Below are 27,632 nucleotides of genomic sequence, written 5' to 3' on the forward strand. Positions count from 1 at the left end.
TAAAAGCCTCAGCCCCTTCTGCTCTTGGCTGTAGCCTTATCTGAGCCAGTCCTTGCTTTGTGCTTTGCCTACAGCTACAGTATTTGGTTCTGTAGCTGTGACGGGAGATATCCTTAGCTGCTATGTGCTGCATTTTTAAAGATTTTTAAAACAGTGTCTGCAATTGCTTTGTGTTGGGTCCTGATATGTTTGACGCCTGGAAAATAGGAGGGGGGAGGGTTCTGCTTAGAGAAGGCACTGGGGCATTTCTCTGGTTTGGGGGTTTGTTTTATTTTTTTTTTTGTTTTCCTGGTGGCATTTGAGTCCAGGGACAGTTGCTGCTGTCTTTCACTTGTCTCTGCTGAAATGTAACTTGGGGGGTGGGGGGGGGCATAGCTCCCACGGCAGATGAGAGCTTTGTGTTCAAAGGTAAATAATTCAAGCTTGGAAAGCTGTTGCTCCCTCAGCTCCTGACTGAGCTCTGCTAATTAGGCCAAGCCTGCAGAGGTGGAGGAGTTGCTAAGAGCCCTAATGGTGTCTGGATGGGGAGTAGGAGGGCTACTTATCTCCTTCATTAAGGGATGCAGATTAACAAAAAGCAAAAGAGAGATAATAGAAATCCTTTCAGGAGGGATTCAGACATGCACTCTGATCTTCTGTGGACAAGCCTCTGCCCACAGCAGCTGTGTCCATACAGTCAGAGGGCATCTCTCCGCTCCCCCCAAATCCCAGAGGAATTTGTGGGGGAAGGGGTAGATAAAAGAGGAGAGCTGACACTCTAGGCCAGGGGTGTCCAACCTTTTGGCTTCCCTGGGCCACATTGGCCGAAAAAAAAATGTTTCTGGGGCTGCACAAACACGCAAATGCTGCAGCAAAAAAGAGGAAGGAGCCGGCAAGATGGTAAACACCCGGGGGGGCAGCAGAGGAAAACACTGCATCGCCCTCGACCGGGGCCGCACAAAATACTAACACACAAATGCTGCAGCAAGAAAGAGGAGGGAGCCGGCAAGATGGTAAACACCCGGGGGGGGCAGCAGAGGAAAACACTGCATCGCCCTCGACCGGGGCCGCACAAAATACTTCACGGGGCCACATGTGGCCCTCGGGCCACAGGTTGGACACCCCTGCTCTAGGCCTACTTCTCCATTTAATTCTTCTCCGCTGCCTACCTCAGACACCTGTGGCCTTCCCACCTTGGACTCTTGTGGGCTAAAAGGCTCTGTCAGCATCTGTTGCCCTGAGAGTCTGTCATAGGTGATTATTCCATTGTGCCCATGTTTTGTTACATTTTGTGTGTTCTGTGGCAGTGTGGATGTCCAACCGTTCCATTATAGGGTACTGTGTTAGTTTCGTTAGACTTTCCTTACCTACAAGATTCTAGTGCAAATTATTACTTCATTATAGTTGTCTTTTATCTTTAATTTTTGTTTATTTGCACACACATCCAGGGGAGGGTGGGTGGCTATTTCTTTGCTTTGTCTTAATCCTTGATGAAATGTAATGGAAAGAAAGGGGGATTTATTCTTTATGCATTGTTATTGATTATGATTATAAGTATTTAACCTGATGATTAATGTACACTTCTCCCTCTGTATTTGCGATTTCAGTAATCGCGGTTTTGATTATTTGCGGTTTTTAGCTTGCTGGCTCCTCCCCCCAAATTACATCAGCTTGCATAGAGAAATCGCTGATTCCAAGCGTTTACAGAGAAAATCGCAGATTCCCAGCACTTTCTTCACCGTGTTTTGCCTCTCCTTCAGGAACAGGCCAGGTCTCCCACCATGCTATTTGTGGTTTCACCATATTCATGATGGTTTTTAATAGAAAACAGCGAATAACATATGAAAAAGTTATTTGCGGTTTTTCTGCATTCACGGCTCTGTTAATCCCCTATCACAGCAAATACGGAGGGAGAAGTGTATATATATGGTTCTGCACTTTCGTTGGCCTTAAAAATCAATAAAGATTTATAAAAAAAAATAAATAAATTCTAGTTCAAATTACTAATACGAACTCAACAGAAGCAGCACTGTCCGCTGCACTTAATCTGTACTTGTCTGCAAAGGGGGGGGAGGGGGTCTTTTACATTAGAGAATGTGACAGAGAGCCCAGGACTTTGAAGGCTGAATGAGAAGGTCCTTAACTGTTTGCATGTAGAGCTGGAGAGGGACATAGGGTGGAATGCAGGTCAGGGCTAAGACAAAATTCACGTTGAGAGTGCAGTAGGATGTGGACCTCTGGGCACAGGTAGAAGATGGAGTTCAGAGGATTTATTTATTTATTCATTCATTCAGTTTTCTATATCATTCTCCCAGGGGAGCTCAGAACGATTTACAGACTACTTTAACTAACATAACATAGAACACGATATTTGTGCAAATAAGTAGGATTTAGTATGAACATAGTACACGATGCTAGTATTATGTGTATATATGTAGGATGATTGATTATGGTATAAATGTGTCTGTATTGAAAACCATCTCAAAAAACGCTAACTCTGTATTGTAACACCTTTTACAAAAGCTTACGTAAAACACTCATAATTGACTCCCCAGTCATTAGTAGTAGAGAATGACATGGGGACAAATTTTTCCCCGTCTCCGCAGAAACTCATTTTCCCATCCTGCCCCGAATAGTTCTTTTCCTGACCCATTCCTGCAAGCTTTGTCCTCATCTGCACAAGCCTCAAACACTTTAAAATCATAAGTAGCAACATTCTAGAGCTCAGATTGTGATGTCATAATGCCTCATTCCACCAATGCCTAAGCTCCATCCTCATCTGCACAAGCCTCAAACACTTTAAAATCATAAGTAGCAACATTCTAGAGCTCAGATTGTGATGTCATAATGCCTCATTCCACCAATGCCTAAGCTCCATCCTCATCTGCACAAGCCTCAAACACTTTCAAATCATAAGTAGCAACATTCTAGAGTTCAGATTGTGATGTCATAATGCCTCATTCCACCAATACCTAAGCTCCGTCCTCATCTGCGCAAGCCTCAAACACTTTAAAATCATTAGTAGCAACATTCTAGAGCTCAGATTGTGATGTCATAATGCCTCATTCCACCAATACCTAAGCTCCGTCCTCATCTGCACAAGCCTCAAACACTTTCAAATCATAAGTAGCAACATTCTAGAGCTCAGATTGTGATGTCATAATGCCTCATTCCACCAATGCCTAAGCTCCGTCCTCATCTGCACAAGCCTCAAATACTTTAAAATCTTATGTGCTCGAGGCTTGTGCAGTTAAGGCAGAGCTTACAGGAATGGGACAGGGACAGTGACAAAACCTGTGGGGGACGGGAAAATTGAGTTCCTGTGGGGCTGGGGAAAAATTTGTCCCCATGTCATTCTTTAATTAATTAGTAGCGGTATAGAAGCTTTCAATAAGCATAAATATGAATTTGTTCAAGTACTTAGTCTCATTGTGGAGTTTGGGGATATCTGTGAGATGTGGCCCTCTAGGTGCAGGGGCAAAGGTTGGGAATGGAAGGCATGAGGGATGGGCAAAGGGTACACACTTATGAATCTCTCATGTTTCTTGCTTTCTTTAGATGGAAGATCTAAACTTCCCAGAGATCAAGCGAAAGAAGCAGCAGGAGAAGGAAGAAGTCAAGAAGGAATTCCATGAGCTCTTTGATTCTGATAGTGGCTCAGAGGACGAGACGGGAGTCTTTTCTGTGAAAGGTAAGTCGTGTGGGAGAGGGGAACACAATGGAGGATTTTCCAGAATCTGTTTTCTGAAGCTTCACATGACAGGGGTTCTCTTTTCTTTTGAATTTAGCAGATCTCTGGAGGGAGGCAGGCTAATTTCAGACCCATCCTTGTTAGGAAGGTGTGAGAAGAATAACTGCATCACCCCTTGTTTGGTAGGAGGAAATAGCCCCAGTAAGCTAAACAACCCTAAAGATTGACATGGGGGATAGTAACAACCCCTAATCACCTCACTGGGCAGTCTGGATTGATCTTTCTCCAGGGCAAGCTGAATAAGGCAGCCAAGCAGCGCACCTTCTCTTACTCCAGTAGTCAGCCTTATCCTCTCTCTTCTCCACTGGATTTGCGCAGCATTATTCTGCTACTGCAGCCATAGGCCGCTCCTGGTTAGAGAGTTGCGCGGGGACAGAAATCCCACCCATCCCCGCCCTCTCCGTCCCCGTAAGGAATTACCTCCATCCCCGCCCATCCCCATAAAAAGCAGCAATTACTTCTGACAGGATCATCAATTCCACAGTTTCTTTTGTGTTTGCGCTGCTGTTTTTCTTGTGGAATCTTTGGTGGAACCTTTTTTTTGTTTTCTGTTCAGGTAATTAACTTATAAACCCCTCTTTTACTAAGGCTAATGTGTCCATTATATTATATGGACGAACCCTGCTTCCAAAGCCTTCCATCCCCGTGCAAGTCCCGTTGGCTAGAGAGGGGTCCCGTGGGAGTCCCGTGGGCCAGAGGAGGGTCCCCGTGGGAGTCCCGTGGGTTAGGGGGGATTCCCATGGGACACCCGCGCGATTCCCGTGATCTCCGTTCCCGTGCAGACCTCTACTCCTGGTACCAGATGTGGTCATTCTTTTGTCAGCTATTATCCACTCATGACCTTTCTGATGCCAGGCATGCCATTTCACGGTGTGTGCTCCATCTGGGCTTAGTGTTATAGGGCCTATTTTTGGAGACTGTCCCTCAGCCGCACAGTCTTTTTCTTTCTGGCTGGGTAGTTGCTTAGGAGACAATCACTTTTACCTTTTCAGCATATATAGTCTATTGGACTTGAGTTTAGTTCTGTAACTGGAGCTAGTACAGTGCAGCGGTCATCCCTGTAGTTCTGCCCATCACCTCCCTCAGCTCTCTGGCCTTTTCTAGATCCCTTGCCTTTGTACACAGCTTTGTTATAGCTCTGGCTGAGGCCTGTAAATCAGCACAACAAAGCCTGCTCTTAATACCTGGGGAGGAACCATTGTCAGTCTGGCTCAGGGGTTGGCAACGACAGTCCTTGAGGATCACAGCCCAGTTAGGCTTTCAGTATTTTACAATGAATATATATGAGATCTATTTGCATACAATGGAAACAGTACGTTTAGATAAATCTCGGGCATATTCATTGTAGAAATCTTGAAAACCCAATGGGATTGTGGCCTTCAAGGACCATGGTTGATCACTCCTAGTCTTAACTGGTAGCCCCTGCTTTGACATCCTTTCTTCTAGCAAATCCTGGGTCTAACCATGGAGTACCAAACAGCCACCATTTGCTCCATTACTGTATTTTCATCTCTAGGGCAGACTAATCTAGTTCTGCTTTTGTACTTGAATGGACTTTTCTTAGAGCAATCAGAGCTACCCCCATACTGACAGTGAATAACGAAGAAGCCCTTAAGATGAGCAAGAAAGGTATGGGGATATGATATGGGGAGGTACTTTTCAGGTCACTTTTCTGTTAAACTGATGTTCAGCATTGCATGATGGGAAGGAGGAGTGGATCTCTTCAAGTTAACTCCAAGGGGAGGAAGGAAGATGGGTCAGGATCACTTAGCAGAATGGTTCAAGGGATTTGGGGGAGGTGGCTAGGGTTAGGATTGCTAGAGGAGGAGATGAAGGTTAGGGTCATGATCACTAAAAGTGTCTCTCTAGTAGAACTTCATTTAGGTCATTGAAGCCTATTTGATTATGGTAAGCAAAACACATAAATTATCTTTCTGTTTGCAAATTGAATGATTTTATGTATGTAGTAAAAAAAACATTTGTCAGGTGACAGATGCTTCTGGTTGACCTTCTCTGTCCTTGCCCTGATGTCTCCTGAATTTCCTCTGTTCTTAACAGCTGCCACGACACTAAGGGCTTAAAAAGCCAGTGCAGGGACAGGCAGCAAGGTGGTTACACTCCAGCCAAAAGAGGGAAGAATTATCATTGCCTCAGCTTGAGCTAGCGAGGGTCCCCTGGGCATGCTAACTGTTGAAGGAAGAAGTATGAGAGACTTATGAAGGAAAATAGGGGGTAAAAGACAAAATATGACCTTCTCTGGAAAAGGTGACAAAAGTCCCCAGACACAAAAAAAGAGGTTTTAATGAATTTTGTTGTCCAGCCTCATCGCATTATGTGGGGGAAAAAAAAAATTACATAAGTTCAAACATGTAACTTTTTCAGAATGCTTATGGACTTTAAAAAAATCAGCCATTCTCAGCATTTTTGATCCATTGCTTTGGTCACCTTTTGAATTTGAATTTTGGGACCTGGTATACGCCTTTTTGTAGTTATACAACCACATTCAAAGCGGTTTACATACAGGTGCTTCAAGCATTTTCCCCATCTGTCCCAGTGGGCTCACAGTCTGTCTAATGTACCTGGGGCACTGAAGGATTAAGTGATTTGCCCAGGGACAAAAGGAGCAGTGCAGGATTTGAACCCACAACCTCAGGGTGCTGAGGCTGTAGCTCTAACTACTCCTCCACACTCTCCTTTTCTGAGAGATGGTCATAAATATCAGTGCCCAAGGAGTCAGTTATATCCCCTCCTCCCACTTCAAATCCCCTTTTGCCACCTCATAGAAACATAGAAAATGACGGCAGAAAAGGGCCACTGCCCATCTAGTCTGCCCACACTAATGGCCCACCCCCTAACTACCTCCATGAAGAGATCCCACATGCCAATCCCATCTTTTCTTAAAATCTGGCACGCTGCTGGTCTCAATTACCTGTTGTGGAAGATTATTCCAGCGGTCAACCACCCTTTCGGTGAAGAAATATTTTCTGGTGTCGCCATGAAATTTCCCACCCCTGATTTTCAATGGATGCCCTCTTGTTGCCGTGGGTCCTTTAAGGAAAAAGAGATCCTCTTCCACCTCGATACGGCCCGTGACATATTTGAACGTCTCAATCATGTCTCCCCTCTCTCTCTGCGTTCCTCGAGTGAGTACAGCTGCAACTTACCCAGTCGTTCCTCATACGGGAGACCCTTGAGTCCTGAGACCATCCTGGTGGCCATTCACTGAACCAACTCAACTCTCCGCACATCTTTTTGATAATGCGGCCTCCAGAATTGTACACAGTATTCCAGATGGGGTCTCACCATGGATCTGTACAATGGCATTATGACCTCGGGCTTACGGCTGAAAAAACTTCTACGGATACAGCCCATGATTTGTCTAGCCCTGGATGAAGCTTTCTCCACTTAATTGGCAGTCTTCATGTCTTCGCTAATAATCACCCCCAAATAATCACCTCTGCTGCCTCTAGGAACTTTCTCCTCTCTATTTCTGTCTCTGAATTTCATAGCGTTGTATACTTCTCCCTCCGGATTCGCGGGGGATAGGGGCAGAGCCGGACCGCGAATGGTGAAAAACCGCGAATATCCGGCTCTGACCCACCCCCGCCTCCCTCCCGCCTTCCCGGCCTTACCTGGTGGTCTAGCGGGCTTTCGGGGCAGGAGCGTAGCCCCGAAAGCCTGCTAGACCACCAGGTAAGGCCGGGATGCCGGGGGGAAGACTTAAAGTTTTTGTGTTTTTTCTTTTTTCCCCCTCCCCCCAAAAATCGCGAATATGCGAAATCACGATTGCCGAAACTGCGAATGGGGAGGGGGAAGTGTATCTGCCCTGGAGAAAGCAGGCTTCTTTGTAAGCCCTACTATCTTTAAAGGAACCGCTAGATAGGCTGTTGCAATACCTTTCTAGTGGAACCTGTGAAATCTCGATACTTCACATCTAGAACACGTTCTCTTTTGGTCCACTTAACAATATCGCAACCTGTGGAATGGGTTGGTACAGAAAATGAGTGCAGGGGTTTTAAGACATGTGAGATTGACAATCAAGTTTCTTCATATTTACAGTTGGTAGCAGACTCCTTTCAGCACTCTTAGGACAGGCTCTGGCAGGCTAGGCTCCTTTTCCTGCATGAAGACTGTCACTTTGAAAGTTTATTTGTTTAAATTTGTGTTACTGAAAGCACAGTTTGACAAGCAATTCTGACAACTGACTTAATGTCAAAATGTTGGGGGTTTTCCCCCCCCCCCCAGACCAGATTCAGTCAGTGGCACTCAAACTGGATGCTGAAAAAAAAAATCATCCCTAAGTGCAATTCTGTATAGGTTGTGCACCCTTTATAGAATCACACTTAGTGACGATGCTCACATCTAACTTTAGGGGTTCATAGTCTAAAGCGCGCGAGGAGAAAGGCGCGCCGACAACCGAGCGCAGACAACTGAGCGCAGGACTTAATCGCGCCGAAGAAAAACTGTATTTTAAAGGGCTCCGACAGGGGGTGTTGGTGGGGAACCCCCCCATTTTACTTAATAGAGATCGCGCTGGCGTTGTGGGGGGTTTGTAACCCCCCTTCATTATACTGGAAACTTAACTTTTTCCCTGTTTTTTAAGGAAAAAGTTAAGTTTTCAGTATAATGTGGGGGGTTACACCCCCCCCAACATGGCAGCGTGAGGCAGAGCGATCCCTATTAAGTAGAGTGGGGGGGGCTCCCCCCCACACCCCATCAGAGCCCTTTAAAATATGGTTTTTCTTCGGCACGATTAAGCCCTGCGCTCAGTTGTCTGCGCTCGGTTGTCGGCGCGCCTTTGTCCTCGTGCGCTTTTGACCTGTCACCAACTTTAGGTTCCAGACTTACACCTTCTGAATCCTGGTTTAAATGCTGATGTCTAAGTAAAGAGCATTGGGGCCATATCGCAGCACACAAACAATTTGTTAGATGTCCCTGATATGTCTATGGCCAGGGGCCCTTTTGATTAATGCACTAATAGAATTAGCGCCATGCCTTACAAAATAGTATGCAGATTTTAATGAATGTCAGTTAACTTCAGTAATTGCTTGTTGGCAATTAAATTGTGCGCGCATATCTGGGCACCCTATATGAAATCTGGGGGAATAACATCAAACCTAGTACAGAGATCTTTTATGAAAATTCTCTCCCCCCTCCCCCAATACCAAACCGCACAGCCCCATGTAAACAGCAAATAACTTAATTAATACATAGTAACATAGTAGATGACGGCAGATAAAGACCCGAATGGTCCATCCAGTCTGCCCAACCTGATTCAATTTAAATTTTTTTTTTCTTTCTTCTTAGCTATTTCTGGGCGAGAATCCAAAGCTTTACCCAGTACTGTGCTTGGGTTCCAACTGCCGAAATCTCTGTTAAGACTTACTCCAGCCCATCTACACCCTCCCAGCCATTGAAGCCCTCCCCTGCCCATCCTCCTCCAAACGGCCATACATAGACGCAGACCGTACAAGTCTGCCCAGTAACTGGCCTAGTTCAATCTTTAATATTATTTTCTGATTCTAAATCTTCTGTGTTCATCCCACGCTTCTTTGAACTCAGTCACAGTTTTACTCTCCACCACCTCTCTCGGGAGCGCATTCCAGGCATCCACCACCCTCTCCGTAAAGTAGAATTTCCTAACATTGCCCCTGAATCTACCACCCCTCAACCTCAAATTATGTCCTCTGGTTTTACCATTTTCCTTTCTCTGGAAAAGATTTTGTTCTACGTTAATACCCTTTAAGTATTTGAACGTCTGAATCATATCTCCCCTGTCTCTCCTTTCCTCTAGGGTATACATATTCAGGGCTTCCAGTCTCTCCTCATACGTCTTCTGGCGCAAGCCTCCTATCATTTTCGTCGCTCTCCTCTGGACCGCCTCAAGTCTTCTTACGTCTTGTTGTTCTCTGTGCAGTATGCCATTCTTTCAAAATGCAAAATACATTCAACTCAACTTACCCACCTTTTTCCCCCTTTATGAGATAGATTTTACTTTTGTTGTTTTGACAATGGTCACCCACACTTACCACAGCTCAAGGTAGATAACCAAAAAGTTCATGTTTGTAGAAGTAACCGGTTAGTGTGTAACCGTGCACCTCCAAAGTTAACTGGAGAATTTTGTGCCTTGTTCTGTTTCTCTTGAAGTCAGCTTGGAGATAATTGTGCAAATCAGCAAAGCATTTCAGGTTCAAAGTGCAATTCTGGAGGGCACAGGGGCTCTCTGGCTCATGGGGGATGGAGGTCAGAGTGATAGCTGGGAATTCAGTGTATTCTCTGTCTTGGTGCTAGCATTGAACCACTGCTGAATTAGATGTTCATTCAAGCTTTATTACTTACTTTTTTTTTTTTTCAGATTTTAGAACCTGTCCTATAATTGGCCTCTCTAGAGTTGGAGGGTGCCCACGTGGCAGTATTTCTGATTGCTGTAGAGAACTGGAATATCTCTGGAGGTTTTGGGCTCTTGGGCTTCAGACCTCTGTGCCCACAAGTCCTTGGGTTTCCTCTTTGGCATAGCTGTGTGAGCTGCAGACTTTGGAGGAAGTACACTCTCTTTTTACCTCAGGACCCCTGCAGGGATTTGTAATTCAAAACAGGCAGCTTGGAAAGGTCTCTGTGCCCCAAGCCTTCCTCCTGCTGATCCGGCTTTAACAGATCTGCTTTCTTCCTCATCCCCCAACTCCCTTTTTCTGTGCGTCTGATCCTCAAAGACCTTTCCCTCCCTCCAACAACAAGCCCTGAGGTCCCTGGAGGTGGCTGTCAGCTTCCCACCCTCGGTGAAACAAAGCAATAGGGCCAGAGGGACTGTTCTATCCCTTTTCATTCTCCACATTGCTGACTTATATCAGATCTTTTCTTTTTCATGCATTTTCAACTCCCTGCTTTGTATATAAATATTTAGGTATTCACATCAGAGTCTTATAAAGCTTTACAGAGAGGTCACACCTTCACTATGGCACAGAATCAGGATCATAACTTTACAAGAGGTGCACATAGCCTCCTGGGGGCTTACAGAGAGAGGAGCCTGCAGCCTCCCAGGAGGCCTTAAACTGCCTCCAGAGGAACATATCCACTCTGCAGTCCTGCACATCCTTTGAAAACCACGTGGTAGAGAAATGCATTTGGTCACCTGGGCTACAAGGGAATCCACCTTTGTTTATTGAAAGCTTCTATACCGCTACTAATAACTAGGTAAGTCAATTCAAAGTGGTTTACATGAGCTTCTGCACAGATATTACAGATGGCATAGCAAACATTTGCTGGAATTCTTGATCCATGGGATACAGTTTAGCCATGGTTTTAGCCACCCTCAGGAAGCCTTTGGGGGTCTCCCAGGGCTCTACTACTAGGATCCTCATGTCCGGGTGTCACGGAAAAGACATAGGTTGAGCCTGGACCCTGCTCAGAAGAGAACACTGGGAGGACAGGGTTTACAGAGGGTCTGTCTTCAGTTCTCGAAGGTACTCAGTAATGAGCTCCAGCAGAGGACTTAAAAAGTCCTCTGCGAACAGAAGGTTCCTGCCCCTGGTCATACCATCTCCTGGTCCTCTAGATGGGAGGCTACTCCCATTAGGAAAGCCTCACTTTGGGACAGTAAAGGGATTAAATCCGACCCCTCGTCCTACGAGTTCATGTCTGATGGACCATCTGAGTCCAGAATAGGCTCCGCTGTTGGGAAGAAGCGCTCTAGGAGCCTGCATGCTGGTCCACTCGCCAGTGGACCTGACCAGCAGAATTCTGCCTAGTGCATAAGCCTGCCCAAAGAGATTAATAAACTCTGGGATATAGGCCTAAGAGGGCAATTCTCTTTGCCCCTTAGAATGAAATAGATGCTGCAAAGCCTCTACCCCCTTAGGGTGCGCAGGGCCACTGTCCCAGGGCTCCAGAAGGTGTTTCAACCCCACCAACGATGTTTCATCCCCACCAACGGGACCATCTAAGTGTAGCTGGATCTGGAGGGATTCTCTGCCTCAAGCCACCACAGTCAGATGCCGAGCTCTTCGGGCTGCTAGTCAGACCATAGTGGGACTGATGCTCAATTGCCCCAGGCTGTGACTGATGGGAGTAAAAAAAAAAAAAAAGTGGGGAGAGAGAAACGAAGCTGCAGCTGGTACCATGAGCACCCCAAAGGACACTTGATGCCTAACACCATGCTGTTCATAAATCAAAGTGCAGTTAAAACTTTTAATAAACATAAACTCAAGCTCCTGACCAAGTCAAGGAACGAGCAAGTGCTGAGGGCCTGGAACCCTGAGCTCCACAAATCTTCAGCAGACTGGCTCTACAGGTCCCTGAAGTATACACCTGCCAGCTGCAAACTAAACGTCTGCTACTCTCCAAACGTGAATAAAGCAAAAAAAAAAAAATAAATAAAAAACCCAAAACGAAAAGGGTACTTCGAAATAAAGAAATAACTGGAGCAGATCAGGAAGACACCTTCTTGCTCACCTGCAGAAGGGGGCAGCAGCCAACGTGGAGAAGGAGGAGGAGCTGAAACGTTGTGATTGACATCTTCTGCAGTATTCTCATGAGCACAGATGGACAACCCTATAGCTCAGCATATCATCCCTATTACACTGGAAAAAGGCCTTACAAAAAAGTGCATGCTATCTCTTGGGGTGAGGTGCACGCAACTCCCAGGGAAAGAGAGACAGCCTTACAGAGAGGCACACATAGTATTCCGAGGAAGGATAGCCTTATAAAAATGTACCTAAGCTGCCAGAGGAGAGAGAGAGAAGTGCACATGGCCTTTCAAAACCAGAAAACAGATGAGATGAACTGTTCTCACTTTCTGCTTCAGAAAACTTTATTGCATGACAATTTGTACATGGGTGTATGTCATAAGAACATAAGCAGTGCCTCCACCGGGTCAGACCATAGGTCCATCACGCCCAGCAGTCCGCTCCCGCGGCGGCCCAAACAGGTCATGACCTGTCTAAATGTCTTCATGAAGGTGATTAATAAATCCCAATAAATGGATAAATATGTTGCTAGAGTACACAAGCATTTTCTGCTTGTAAAATGCTGAAGTGTATATAGTGCAGTGTTCTTCAATGCAAGGTCCAGGGGCGGCCACAGGAGTGGCCCTCACCACCTCTCTACATAAGCTTGTCGCAGAAAGGGGGAATTGGATGGGGAAAGAGCCACAGGCTTCAAGACAAAGCATTTCTCATAAGAACATAAGAATAGCCTTACTGGGTCAGACCAATGATCCATCAAGCCCAGTAGCCCGTTCTCAGGGTGGCCAATCCAGGTCACTAGTACCTAGCCAAAACCCAAGGAGTAGCAATATTCCATGCTACCGATAAAGGGCAAGCAGTGGCTTCCCCATGTCTTTCTCAGTAACGACTATGGACTTTTCCTCCAGGAACTTGTCCAAACCTTTCTTAAAGCCAGCTATGCTATCCCCTCTTACCACATCCTCCTATTGGTTTGAAAAGTATTTCCATATAACTTCATTGAGTGTCCCTAGTCATAGAAACATAGTCTTTGTAATTTTTGACAGAGTGAAAAATCAATCCACTTGTACCCGTTCTACTCCACTCAGGATTTTGTAGACTTCAATCATATCTCCCCTCAGCCATCTCTTTTCCAACCGTTTTAGTCTTTCTTATATGAGAGGAGTTCCATCCCCTTTACCATCTTGGTTGCTCTTCTTTGAACCTTTTCTAGCGCCACTAAATCTTTCTCAATAGACAACTTGGATATATTTGGAAATGCTCACTTCTTTGAGAATACCCCCCACAGAAACGTTTGAAGGTAGGCTGATGGGGATGGATGCCATTGACATTTGCCAGTTAGCAATGTCGTGGCCACACATTGGAAGGTATTTGGCAGCTGTCCTTCAGCTTAGATAGATCCAAAGTGGCACCAATATAAAAAATTGGTGAAAACTACTGACATAGTATTTCCCATCTTCATCATGCCCAAGGGAGCACCTCCTCTTAATGTGGCTATAAAGTACATGGAGGCCAGTTTTCTATGCTGCAATGTCACTAGTATAAGGAATGTTTATAGGTGTAAAAAGGAATTATAAGTATCCTCCCTGGGTAATTGCTGTGGTAGGTCGGGTCTTGCCTTGTCTGAGTAAGCAGAGCTGATGTTTCAGCCATCCTGTTGGGTATACTGTAAGATCTGCAGTTTGTCTTTATATAGTGGGTTCAGAAATCTGATTGCTTGGACTTTGAGGTAGGTAGTTTTCTCAGAAACATGTGAAATTGAAGCAGAAAAGTCTGTTGATCACAAATTTGAATACCCTGAAGAAAGCCATAGCACATTGGCTGAAATATCAGTTGCACTTACTTGGATGCAGCAAGACCCAGATACCTACCCATAACAAGGCACCCCGTCAAGTACGGAGAAGCAGGAGCGAGTTAGCATTTTTCCTGGTTCCAACTTAGGAGGTATTAGGGTATGGAGGGTGGAGCCACCAGGGATAACTTGGGGGGGGGGGGTCCTGGCTGGGGGTTCCCACCAGAAGACTAGGGCATTTTTCTTATGTTTTGGGAGAGAAGGTGGGTTCAGGCCAATGCTGGGGGGGGGGGGGGCATTGTGTACAATTCTGGAGGCCGCACCTTCAAAATGGAGTCGGTCCAGAGGAAGGCTACTAAAATGGTATGTGGTCTTCGTGATAAGGCATATGCGGATAGACTTAAAGATCTCAATTTGTATACTTTGGACGAAAGGCGGGAGAGGGGAGATAATAATAATAATATAACAGTTTATATATCGCAGGACCGTGAAGTTCTATGCGGTTTACAATAATTAGAAGATGTTACAGTTTGAATGGATTTAGCAATGTTCTGCCGGTTAACATTGATTGAAAGATGCTACAAGTTGAGTGGAATTAGCAAAGTTAGAAACTAGTGATTAACAACTCTAGGGATCAGTTATTGTGGGATGAGGCTAGTTGCCTGAGTACTTTAGGAACAGATATGTTGTAGGCGTTTCCTAAATTCCACATAAGTAGTAGACGTAAGCAATTGTTCTAGATCTTTACTCCATAATGCCGCCTGGTGTGAGAGGAGATGTTGATGATGTCTTTTGAATTTACATCCTCTATGATGTGATATGATAGAGATGTTTAAATACCTATGTGATGTAAATGCGCATGAGTCGAGTCTCTTTCATTTGAAAGGAAACTCTACAATGAGAGGGCATAGGATGAAGTTAAGAGGTGATAGGCTCTGGAGTAATCTGAGGAAATACTTTTTTACAGAAAGGGTGGTAGATGCATGGAACAGTCTCCCGGAAGAGGTGGTTGAATTCAAGAGGGCCTGGGATAGGCACGTGGGATCTCTCAGAGAGAGAAAGAGATAATGGTTATTGCAGATGGGCAGACTAGATGGGCCATTTGGCCTTTATCTGTTTTGGATGGGGGAAGCCCATAGGGGCAGGGTGGTTGGGCTGGAGTGAGTGAAAAGGTGCCACTATACACTTTCTCTCGGCCAACCTTTCTAACACTGCCCTGAATCTGGCAAATATTGTAGTTTCCCATGTTAAATGCACTTGGAAAACTATTTTGACCATTGCTTTGGGGTACCTATAGACTGCCTTTCAATGTGGTCTGTGGCACACTTATAGATTAGTGCCCACGCTGAAACCGTTAAGAGCATTTAACGCACAATAATGTGTGCAGTAACCCATTACTAACTCTCTTTTAGCGCCGTCATTTGTTTTGAACCTCAGCCCCCAGATAAGGTGGCAAGTCTTAAAACTGTCCCTAGCCACCTACCTTTCTCCTTCCAACCCACCTAAAATTTGGCAAGTTGAATTTAGCTTTCTAATGGGATGGAGGGGCTAAATTTAGCTTGTTAGCCCAGTTAGTTTTCAAAGGCTTTGATCCATTTGGCTATGTAGCAATAAAAGTTAACAAAGAGGATAGATTTTGTTACTAGACCGAAAAATCCATTTGCAACTAGCTTTGGAGCTCTGCTCATTTCATTGGGTCCATGAAGCTTTAGTGTTCGTGGCTACAAGCAGCAGTAATTACATTAGTGATTTCTATTCCGCCGTTACCTTGCGGTTCAAGGCGGTAATGTGGAACCAAAGGGACTTATTTCTTAGAGACAGGCCAGTACCAGGGTCATCAGTGACGGGCAGTAAAGATTTACGTATGGTGGTGAAATTTAGCTGCTGTGCAGGTAACGTTTACATATAGCGCAGAGCTAACTTGTATAGAAGCGGTGATGTGGTCACTGCTGCAATATTCAGCAGCACCAATAAAACAGCCTGATCTGTGGAATACATGAATAAAGTGGTGCTACCGTTAGCACTTTACATTATCTGTTGTTGTTAGGTGCCGTCAATCGGGTTCGAATCCTAGCAACTTGATAATATCATCAAGTTTTTGGGGCAGAATACGGAAGAAGAATGCTGGGCCTTTCTTCTGCGCAGTATAAATTCAATGTTGTCGCCGTCGCCGTATCAAACGTGATCCTCCAACACTGCCCGTCTGCTGCTGCCCAGATGGGTGGTGCATTGTCAGTCTGACATCTCTGCTGAAACTACCGATGGCATAGCTTTCAGCTTCATAGATGCAAGCCCCAGTGGCACGACGAGCCCGTGTACCATGACTCCCCACCAAAGGGAAAGTGGTCTGTTTTCTTGTCACCTTAACACTTGTCGTCGTTTGTGACTTACAAGTGCTTGCCTCTCCGTTTTAGGTTTGAAATTTAACATGTTTGTCCTTTAGCGGTAGAGCGGTAGGAGGGGAGCCACGGTAGGTGAAGAGCAATGAGAGAGAGAGAGAAACTGATGGCGCCATGGGGGTGGAGGTGTGATGCTGGTGGACCAGGATCTGTGCATGATGGGGAAACAAGGTGGCATGGTGTGTGGGTATATAGTGGGGGTGGGCAAAGAAGGGGTCGAGGGGAGCTGGGCACAGTGAGGCTAAATGGGAGTAAGGGAATGTATGAGAGCTGTATATCTAATATAATAAAATGATAGGCCGCGCATGCGCACTAAAAAAAATCGTGTTCCCTGATCCCGTCGCGGAAACACGAGTGCGCATGCGCGGGTTTTACGTCACCTGCTCTCCATCTCGCGCCACCAACGATCTCTGTTCCTCACTGCCAAAACCACCACCTCCTCCTTCTCGCTGGCTCACCCGCTTTTAAAAATAAAGAGAAAAGCACTACACTGCGCTAACGCTGGCTTTGCTGTCTTCTGTCCACTGCGGCCCGCCCTCTCTGACTACTTCCTGTTTCCGCTAGGGTTGGCCGCAGTGGATAGAAGATGCCGAAGCCAGCGGCTGTAGCCGCCGATCTCCGTTCCTCGGAGGGGGGAGGGTCTGGGAGGAGAGGGTTCACGGCCACTCAGCGCCCCCACCGAGGAGCCCTACAACTTTCCGCTGCCCGGGAACCGAGTCATTTGCCGCCCCCCTCTTCCCTTACCGCGGGCCCGACTGGCGATTTAAACAGCGTGTCAGCAGTCTTCACACGCTGATTCGGGCCTTTCTACTGCCCTGATTTGCTCCGGACGTGCCAGAGTAAATCAGGGCAGTAGAAGGACCCAAAGCAGCGTGTGAAGACTGCTGACACGCTGCTTAAATCGCCAGTCGGACCCGCAGTAAGGGAAGGGAAGGGGGGGGCGGCAAAGGACTCGGGCCCGCGTTTGTAGTCGCGACTGTGGGAAGGGAAAGGGGGTAGAGGAAACGCTACAAGAAGAAAGACACAGGGGAAGGTGCACAGGGAACTGGTGTGGGGGGAGGGAAATGGAGGGGGAAGGAATGCTGCTTTGGACAGACAGACAGAGGGAGGAAGGGAGACAGAAAGAAGGGGCAGGGAGATATACAGAAAGACAAACAGACAAAGGGGGCCAGGAACAGAGACAGACAGAAAGAAAGACAGCAGGAGTCGCGTCAGGAGGGGTGCGGGATGCCGCAGAGGGAACTTTTCCAATGGGTGCAACTAGGCAGCTGTTGGGAGCCTCTGATCAGAGGCAGAGCAAGGTAAGTGTATCATAGGGATAAGAAGGAGGAGGGGGGGGAGAAAAAGGAAGGGACGCCTACTGCTGGACAGGGGGAGAAGGAAATAGGTGCTGATGGACAGGGGGGGTGAAGAAAAAGGAACGGAGGCCTAATGTTGGACAGGGGGAGAAGGAAGGTGCTGATGGACAGGAGGGAGGTAAAACAAAGGGAGAAGGGCTGCTGCTGTATAAGGAGAGCTGTGAAGGGGTGGTGGTGGACATAGGGGAGGTAAAAGGAAGGGAGAATGGACAGGGGGAGCAGGCAAGGGGTGGTGATGGACAGCCAAGGAAAAAGAAAGACAGAAAGAAAGCAAGCGGCTAAGGAGAGAGAGAGAAAGAAATAGAGAGACACACACACATATATTCTAGCACCCGTTAATGTAACGGGCTTAAAGACTAGTTGAAGTATAAATGGCTAGCGTATCTTTCCTTCCTTCCTGGCTCTCTCTCAATGCAAAATCTGTCATAATTCTCTGGAGCGTCCTGGGATAGTGAGAGTAGATCAGCTGTGGTCTGAAGCTGGCTCCAGATGGGTTTTCTGGATTGCTGTAGGGCACGGGCACGGATGCAGACTGCCCACCAGTCTGCTCCCTGTTTCTCCTAGTTACAGTATGTAGTGCGATACCCTGCAGTGTATTACCTTCCTGCACTAGCAAAATAATGGGAAGTGTAAAAAATCGTAGTCTGTGAGTATAATTTCCTTTGCATGGTACATGAGCCCTCCATCCTTCCTCCCAAAGTGGCAAGAAGATAGGTTGGGTGTGGCGATCCAAAGTGTGTACTGTACAGTAGGTGTATGCAAATGTGATGTGCCATACTTTGTGTAGCTTTTTATATTTCTGTCCAATTATTTACCTCACATCAAATTTTGTCTAAGTGGTTTTGGAGCCACATGGCTGCTTACGTTTTGGAGGAGCATGTATTTGTTCATTGAAATTTTCGACTGCTCTTTGGTTTAGCAACAGCACGGTTTACAAATGTGTACTGTGTTCCCCCGCGAATTCGCGGTTCACAGACTCGCTCATTCACAGTCTGCTCCATCCGCCTCTTCCTGTAGTAAAGTCGGGCTACACCAATCAGGAGCTGCATGTCAAAGCAGCTCCTGATTGGTGTAGCCCGACTTTACTACAGGAGGAGGCGGTCGGAGCAGACTGCGAGTGATTTTCTTCACCCACCAGCGCTCTATCTGCCCTCTCCTGCCTTTTTATTTTTTTGTAATTGTTTATTTATAACAAATAACAGTACAGAGAAGTGGAGGGATTGGATTTGGGGACTCCTGCTGTGGGTTGATTTGCTGGCCTCCCCTGCCTTTTGGTTTGTTTTTTTTTAATTCGTGGGGGTTTCTGGAATGGAACCCCCGTGAGGGAGTACTGAACTATTACCCCTCTCTGGCGATTTTGTTTCATATGATCACCACTGGCTGGTTAAGCAGAGTCCCTGGTTTCTTTTTCATTAGATCAGGGGTCTCAAAGTCCCTCCTTGAGGGCCGCAATCCAGTCGGGTTTTCAGGATTTCCCCAATGACCATGCATGAGATCTATGTGCATGCACTGCTTTCAATGCATATTCACTGTGGAAATCCTGAAAACCCGACTGGATTGCAGCCCTCAAGGAGGGACTTTGAGATCCCTGCATTAGCTGATGAGTTTGAAAGTTACCCCCACAGTCCTTGGCTTGGTTATTTGCTTCAACTTCTGTAGGTCAAGCCTTGAAAAAAATGTGCCCATGTAGCTTGTTCAAAAATGACAGAAATAGCCTTATCTAAAGTCATTTGCTAGTTGTGTCCCTTCTCTACCCTTTCTCCCTCTTCCTCCTGTGATTGTGGTGCGGAATTGTACATGATATGTTTCACTAGTCACAGTAAATCTGGCACTTTGATTTAGGCAAGGGCATGGCTCTGTAATGCAGTATTTCCCCCTATTTATTTTTAAACAGGGAAATCAAAAGGAAGGAAGCACGGGAGGTCAGAGGAGGATGAGGACAACATGGATGACCTGTCAGATATGAGCAGTACTGAGGAAGGGGAGTATGAGATAGAGGACAGTGAGGATCATTTCACAGATGGAAGTGATTCAGATGGTAAGTTTCACCACACGGACGATGGGTTGAAATATGCGTGTCCATTGGGACATTCGGAGTATGTGCCTGCCTACACTCAGGGCAAAGTGAGTTCAAAAAGCTCAGGCACTACAGAAATATCTTAGGAAACCCAGGGAGTCTACGGAGGCTTAATCCCAAATTCTTCCCATATCCCAGGGGTAGGCAATTCCGGTCGTCGAGAACCACAGGCAGGTCAGGTTTTCAGGATAGTCACAATCAATATGCATGAGATAGATTTGCATCTCAAGGAGGCAGTGCATGTAAATCCATCTCATACATGTTCATTGTGGATATCCTGAAAACCTGACCTGCCTGTGGCTCTCCAGGACTGGAATTGCCTACCCCTGTGATTGTTCGTATTAGCATGGGAGCCCATGTAGGTTCTGCTGGCAGCAATACAGAGCTATAAATGACATCAAATTAAATCTAGTGATATCCATCTCCCGCCCCCTTCCCCCAACTGGGGTGAGGGACCATATTTAAAGTGCATTTCTGCTCCCAGGTGGGGAAACAACCTGGACATTCCTCTTGCAGGTATTAGTGCACCACTGATTCTCTGCATGGGCTTAGGCTCACCAGCTTGGAAGACTTGGTAATCCAGGTCTGTGACCTCAACTGTGGTCTAGATCAGTGTTTCTCAACCTTTTCAAGCCACGTACCCCCTAAGCCTAACAAATACCAACTGAGTACCCCTGCCCAAGCTCCTCCCCAGACCTGCCCAAACTCCGTCCCTGACTCTACCCCCCCATAATAATAGTACTAATTGTAATGCAATTTATTCCATCCATTTTTCATATACACACAATATAATCTTAATACATAGAGGTAACCACAAAATTAAAAAAACATAAAGTACAGTGTACGCAGAGAAAATGTTAATTATCATTTATATTCAGGACTGGTCTGGAACCTTCCCTCCGACGTCAGAATTGACATCAGGGGAAGGCTTGTGGGCTGGCTGCGTGCAATTGCTGCACGCATCTGGCCTGTACCTGTTGCGGCAGCATAGAGAAGGGGGGAAATGGAGCGTGTCGGGTAGCAGGGGTTGGCTTTGGGGGTGGGGCAGGGAGGAATCTGCGACAGCAGCGGTGGCAGGCAGGGAGAGATCCCAGGCGGTGGCCAGCCTATGTACCCCCAACAGGTGGCCCACATAGCCCCTGAGGTACACATACCGCAGGTTGAGAAACACTGGTCTAGATGTACAGCTAGCACTGCTGTGCAAGCAGATGACTTGTATCCAGCTCCCCAGTACTGCTAACCTGTTACAGACTAACCTAAAGGAAAACCCTCTGTTTTACAATGGCTAAATATTTGATGCAGTAGAGAAGAGAAATCAACCTTTCACGAGGTTTTTTTGTTTTTTGACTGGTGAATTACTCTCTCTTCGAGGAGGAGGAGGGGCAGTGCTGTACCTGCCTGTTTCAGGCAGCAGGCTTCTGTTTTTAATTGCTAGTGACTAGCTCTGCTGCATTGCTGGAGGAGGTACACAGCTGCTCCGAGTCCCCACTGTTCCTCTGCTCTCACTATCGCCAAGCTGCAGCAGTGACAGTAAATTAGCAAGTGCTGTGATTAATTAGTGATGAGCGGCCCTCGCTGACTTGTTCCTTCCTGATAAAGCAGAATTTATATTTGCTTTCCCACCCACAGGAGCCCAGCAGCAGAAGGCGGATTCTCCTGCAGCGAAGCTGGGGCAGGAAAAGGTGAAAACCCAGCCCCTCTGCCCTGCAGCCCTGCAGGAGCTTACAGCAGGTGAACCAGACATTGTGGAGGAGCTGGAGTTCTCAGATGATGAGTAAAGACTTTCATTTTCATGGAATCGCATCAGGCTGACTGTGTGAACTGCAGGGTTTAGAAATGGAGGTCTTGTGTGGAAGTGGAGGCACTTGGAGACCCCTTTAGGTTCACAAGATTTAGCCTGTGTGCCAAGCCCTGGAAGCCTACCCCCCCCCCTCCCTAAAACTAGCCAGTGACTAAACTGCTGAGCTGACATGATGATAATGCCTGGGACAGTTTGTTGGGTTTTTTTTGTTTTTATTATTTAAAGTCACTGCTGTAAAGCATTTTAGGTGATGTTACAATGAGATAACTTTTTTTAAAACAATATAAAGAGAAGCTAAGTACCACCAAGCTAGCTTTTTGTTTTTCTTTCTTTTTTTTTTGTAAAGAAAATAAACTAGCACGTGCAACATATGAACCAAAGAGAGAGAAGTACCATATGGACTGATCAGTCTCTAGAGGCTTCTGCAGGAGTTAAGATCCATTCACAGTAGTAAACTTGAGACAGCCATCACCTGCTAGTGTCTCTTGCTTCATGGGGGAGGCCAGCTGTACAACTATGTCCACCTCTTGACTGAGGCCTTTCTGTGGTTTTAAGTCTCCTATGAAAATGAGACCTCCCTACACACGCACACTTTTTAAAAAGCCTAACAAGAGGACCCTCAGAGAAGCAGCAGCCAGGAGCCCTGGCTCATTGACGGGACTGAAGGCCAATCGAGCCTGGCCTGGTGATGGGAGTGGTACACCCATGAACCCCCTTTTGAGCAGCAACCGTGAACTCACAGAAGAGGTGAATAAAGGACACCTGGGCTGTAGCTGGAACAGGTGATGGCCTTGTGCCTGTTTTTGTCTCTTTGGTATGTTATAAGATACTTGCGATGCATAGACCCCAGGAGTAAAGGGGGTATGTACCATCTTTAGCATGGCTGGGGACTCCAGGGTGGTGGCTGTACCAGTTTCTGAGGGAGATACCCCAAACCCAAGGCAAACAAGTAGAAGAAAAACTTTCCTTAATATCTGTTCACTTTGCTTCTGTGTATCACAGTTCATTTTTGGCAAAGCTGTATATTGATTTTTATTTTTTTTTCTGGTTTCTCATCCTTGCGATGTTTCCTTAAAGCTTTGGAATTTATTTTTCTCCTCTTCACAGTCCTCTTTTAAAAAGATGTGACTAACACATTGCCCCCTTCTTTTTGTTCCAAGCACTGGTTCTCTGGAGGGGCAGTAGCGCTGGCATAAGCAGAAGGTCCTTCTGGGTTAGGATGAAGGCTTCATAGGGTCTCCACTCACTCCTGTCATAAATGAAGGGCTACCATTCTCCTGTTTAGGTGATAAACGGCTGGCAGGATTTAAGCTGGTGCTGTAGGGAGAGGCCATACTACCTGTGGAGGAGGGGCACAGCTCACTGTCCCTCTCTGGAGGTCGCAGAGGGAAGGCCATAGGGAAGCTTGCCATATACAGCACTCTGCCTAGTCTCCTGGCAACCTGGAAGAAAAGAAAAACAGCCAGACAATCCCTGGGTTAGCTGCTAGACGTGAACTGGGCCCTTCTCTTTTATGCGGGTGCAGACTGGGCTCAGACTCTGAACCTAAGTCCTTCAGTATTCAAACTAAGCCAGCAGATCTGAAGATACTAGATAATGAATTAATTAAAAGGACAAAACATCAGAGCATCCAAGTTTTTGCTCTTGTGTACTTGACTCATTCCAGATACAAATATTGTGATTTACTTTTGAGTCTGCCCAGTGGTGAGTTTACTAGTAGACTAGTGCAGATCAAATGTAATAGGCTGTACCTATTTTTTTTTTTTTTTTAAAGCCTGCCATTTAAACTGCCATTTGATTTTCACATATGTTGAAAGGGTAATTCAGTGCCTTCCTCAATTTGAATGGCAATGATTGGGGGTGGACTCATACCTCCCTTTCCCCATGAGCACTGCTGCAGCATGATTAGAGACCAAAGGTTTATTTCCTCCCTCTTTCACCTTTTCATTACCTTCTATTCTCCTGAGCCCCCCCACAACTCAGTTCTTTCCTCTTTCCTGCCTTTCTATTTCTTTATCTTCCATCTTCTTTACCTTCCTTACCAATGCCTCTCAATTTCCCTCTTTCCCCAGCATTCACCTTCTTCCTTCCCCTGTATCTGCTCCTATCTCTTAATCCAGCATCCTTTTCCCAGGGCTGGTGCAAAGGTACTGGGCACCTGAGGGTTACCAGCCTTGGAACCAGTCCCGGTTCATAGACAACCCCGCGAAAGACAAAGGCGCGCGCCGACAACTGAGCGCAAGACGGAGGCGAGCGCCAAAGAAAATTACAGTTTTTAGGGGCTCCAACGGGGGGTTTTGTTGGGGAGCCCCCCTCCCCCCCAGTTTACTTAATAGAGATGGCGCCGGCGTTGTGGGGGGTTGTAACCCTCCACATTTTACTGTAAACTTAACTTTTTCCCTAAAAACAGGGAAAAAGTGAAGTTTTCAGTAAAATGTGGGGGGTTACAACCCCCCACAACACGGCGCAGTCTCTCTTAAGTGGGGGGGGGTTCCCCACGCCCCCCGTCGGAGCCGTAAAAACTGTAATTTTCTGCGGCGCACGCCTCCGCACTGCGCTCAATTGTCTGCGCGCGCCTTTGTCCCAGCGCACTTTTGAGCTGACACCACCAGGCCCAGCACTAACTTGTTTCCTCCACTCTAAGGTTAGCACCCAAAGCAAGCTCAAAACCTGTAGTCATGAGACGGCCCTATGCTGCACACATTTTGAATATACGTGGGCCGATGGCCAGGTTCCTGTCCCCCACTTGACCTAGCCCATTCTCACATCAGCCCAGGGGGTATGGAAAACCCTGCCAATCGTGCTGATTCAGCTAGCTGAGTCTAGCATCCCTAGGACACTGTTCTAGAGCCACACGCAGCCAATGGGATTTTCAGGATTATCAAAGTGAAGATGCATGGGCGATTTAACATTTCGCCTTTATTTAATATACCGTGAATAAAAACATCTAGGCATCTCCAATATATGCAGATGTAATTCATGCCTATTCATTGTGCTTATCCTGAAAACCCAAGCAGCTGGATGGGCCTCCAGGAGAGGTTGAGAAACACTACCCTAAGCAACTGCCTAAATTCATTTAGTACAATAATCATTAAGCCCAGTCCTCGAGGACCTGGTGAATATGCATGATAGATTTGCTTACAGTGGAGGAAATAGGTTTGCAAATATCTCGTGTATATCCATTAGGGGTATCATGAAAATATGGCCCATCGACAACTCCTGAGGACTGGGAGTAAAGACCAAGGACCTACTGTTAGGGTGGGCCCTGCCTAGTCTACCTGGTACCCAGCATCTGTCCTTTTGTCTCATTTGCCCTGGTCGCCTTCCCCCTTTTTCTTGTTCTTTTTCCTTTTCCCAGTTTTGGCCCCAGCATCGTCACCTTGCTTCTCTTCTCTCTGAATAAATCCCTCCTCAGATCCCATTTGCCCCTCCTACCTAATCAGTTCAGCAGTTCGGACTTGTGCCAGTCCTTCCCCTATTCCTCCCTATCCACACCTGCACCACAAATATGTTGAGAACTCATAGCCAGTACTTCATGTATACTAATTTAGCTTATCACAAGAATCAGGAGGAAATGCCGCCCTGCGTGTTTTCAATTTGCTCATGACACTGGCACAGATGGGGACAGAGCAGCCTCGCTCAACTGTTTTTTAATACCTCGCTTGTGCTAAGCGGTATTTCAAGTAAATCAGATCAATTGTGTGTGGCCAAAGGTGTGCTCTGTGTGGCCGCACATGTGCATCGTGGAGCCTCTCCCATAAATGATTTTTTAAAAGTAATTAATTTGCCCATTATTTCCACAGCCTTAAGCCCCTGTTCCAGCAAACGATGACTGGTCTGTCATTCTCTGGCCTGTCACTGCATGCTCGTTACTCTCTTCCCCCGCACTCCCTAAGCTCAAGGACACATACACAAGCACAGCTGCCCAGATGTTTTCCATTTACACATTAAACACGGGCCTTATGCTGCCAACCAGAAGAAAACGGGTCAACAGCCAGGGGCATTGCTATAACACCTTAACACAACAGCTTCAGTCTAGGCATGAGGCAATAATTAAACTAGCCTCCCCCCTTGCACTGGAGAACATGCGACTGGTACTTCTTAGCTACAGGATTTGCACCAACAATCAAAGCTAAATCATTGTAAAGTTCTGCTTTGATTACTGGCTTGGTAGAAAGTGCCAGGAGAGATTTTTACACCTGCCTTTTCTGCATCCCTTAGAAGTAGAGCATTGTAGGTTTGAAAATGTAATCTCTGATTTATCCCCCTACCACAAACCTAAACGTGCCTTTGGGAAGACCTTCATAGGGTGCAAATACAAGGCTGCATGAAATTTGACCCCCCCCCCCCCCCCCCCCCCCCCAGTGAAGGTCAACAGTCTTCAGTCAGCCCACTGTGGCTTTAATGACTGTTCTCCAAAAGCCGGAGCAGGATTATCTCTGATGAGAAGGTATATCTCTGAGCCACTTTTAACCACCTAATCCACCACCAGCACCACACTGTTATTTCCCACCAAACTTATCCACAGGAAACAGTTGCCCAGAGAATCTTTTTATTTCACATCTCATAAACTGTAAGGGCTGCAGGGAAAGCAATAAAAATCACCTTCCAGTTTAATATAATCCACCTGTGACATGTGAGTCAGGAAAACATGCACAGCCATGCTTTCACAGGTAATATCTATCTGCACAAACTGTATACTTTAATATTTTCTATATACAGTCAAACCTTGGTTTGCGAGTGTTTTGCAAGATGAGCAAAACACTCTTGCAAATCTTGCCTCGCAAACTGAGCGTTGACACGATTTGCGAGCCCCCTCCCCTGAGAACCGGCATCGCCTCCACCCCCACCCAAACTCTTACCACGATCGGGCACCGACATGCAGCAGCAACCCACAGGACGCTGATTCTGCTGGGCCTTGAGCATCTGTGCATGCTCAAGGCCTTCTGGCTTCCGCTCTTTCCAAGATTCTAATGAGAATCTTGGAGAGAGCGGGACCAGGAGCCAGAAGGCCTTGAGCATGCACAGATGCTCAAGGCCCAGCAGAATCAGCGGCAGGCTCTTTGGGCACCGGCATATCCTGTGGGTTGTGCTGTGTGCCGGTGCCCGAGCATGGTAAAGGTTTGGACAGGGGGGGCAATGCCATTTCTCGGGTGGGGGGGGTTTGGAAGCGCACCAGTGGCCTTGGGGGGTGCCTTTTGGGGATGTGGAATGAATTGAGCGAGTTTCCTTTACTTTCTATGGAGAAACTCACTTTGATATACGAGCTCTTTTGTTTACGAGCATGCTTCTGGAACGAATTATGCTCGCAAACCAAGGTTCCACTGTATAGAATAAAGGAATCAAACAGTTACAACATACATTGAAGTAAATATATTTAAAAAATCATGTTCAGATTATAAAAGCACCCAAAAATGTGCTCATTAGTGACATGCTATTATTGAGCAATTTTTGGGTGCTTTTGTAATATGAAGATATTTTTAAAAGAACATATGCTTAATTTTTGTAATAGACCTACAATATTATTATTACATTAATACCTTTTCATGAAGAAATTCACCCAAAGTAGTTTACAAATTCACTGAATAATAATCCGGTACTCTTGAGTTACTTTCCCTATTTGACCCAACAGATTCTAACTTTTAAGAATCTGGCATATGATCTTGACTTGTACCACCTTCCTGGAATTCTCAAAGATTAGGGGCTCCTTTTATGAAGGTGCATTAGGGCCTTAACACACGGAATAGCGCATGCTAAAATGTGGCGCACGTGCGCTAAAAATGCTAGCGCACCTTTGTAAAAGGAGCCCTAGGTCTGGTAAGGACTATGCAAAAACTTAAACTTTCTTTTCCATCGCTTAAAGGTATTGTCGCTACTGGCAAACTAGGGAAATCTTATTCATTCATACTAACAGAGATATGGAATGATATTCCCCTAAGATTAAGAGAACTAGGTTTGCGTCAATTCTTTTGTAAAAATTTGGCTATTCTCAAAATTGTAAGTTTTTCTTCTTTTT

The 27,632-nt window shown here is 46.2% G+C and overlaps 2 protein-coding genes across 3 annotated transcripts in view; one reads left to right on the plus strand and one right to left on the minus strand.

The window, feature by feature from the left end:
- The window catches only part of NOC2L (NOC2 like nucleolar associated transcriptional repressor), a 101,968-nt gene extending 80,048 nt beyond the window's left edge, over positions 1-21,920 (plus strand). For both annotated transcript variants that reach the window (XM_033921678.1, XM_033921679.1), the window contains exons 17-19: positions 3,538-3,670; positions 19,633-19,776; positions 21,445-21,920. In XM_033921678.1, the coding sequence (XP_033777569.1) occupies positions 3,538-3,670; positions 19,633-19,776; positions 21,445-21,593 (426 nt within the window). In that variant the 3' untranslated portion in view covers positions 21,594-21,920. The remainder of the gene's footprint in view (positions 1-3,537; positions 3,671-19,632; positions 19,777-21,444) is intronic.
- SAMD11 (sterile alpha motif domain containing 11) overlaps positions 21,901-27,632 on the minus strand; it is a 183,533-nt gene continuing 177,801 nt past the window's right edge. The window contains 1 exon segment of the mRNA XM_033921680.1: positions 21,901-23,058. Coding sequence (XP_033777571.1) covers positions 22,831-23,058 — 228 coding nt within the window. The 3' untranslated portion in view covers positions 21,901-22,830.

The sequence above is a fragment of the Geotrypetes seraphini genome, chromosome 15 (assembly GCF_902459505.1).
Source record: "Geotrypetes seraphini chromosome 15, aGeoSer1.1, whole genome shotgun sequence".
Classification (NCBI taxonomy): Eukaryota; Metazoa; Chordata; class Amphibia; order Gymnophiona; family Dermophiidae; genus Geotrypetes; species Geotrypetes seraphini.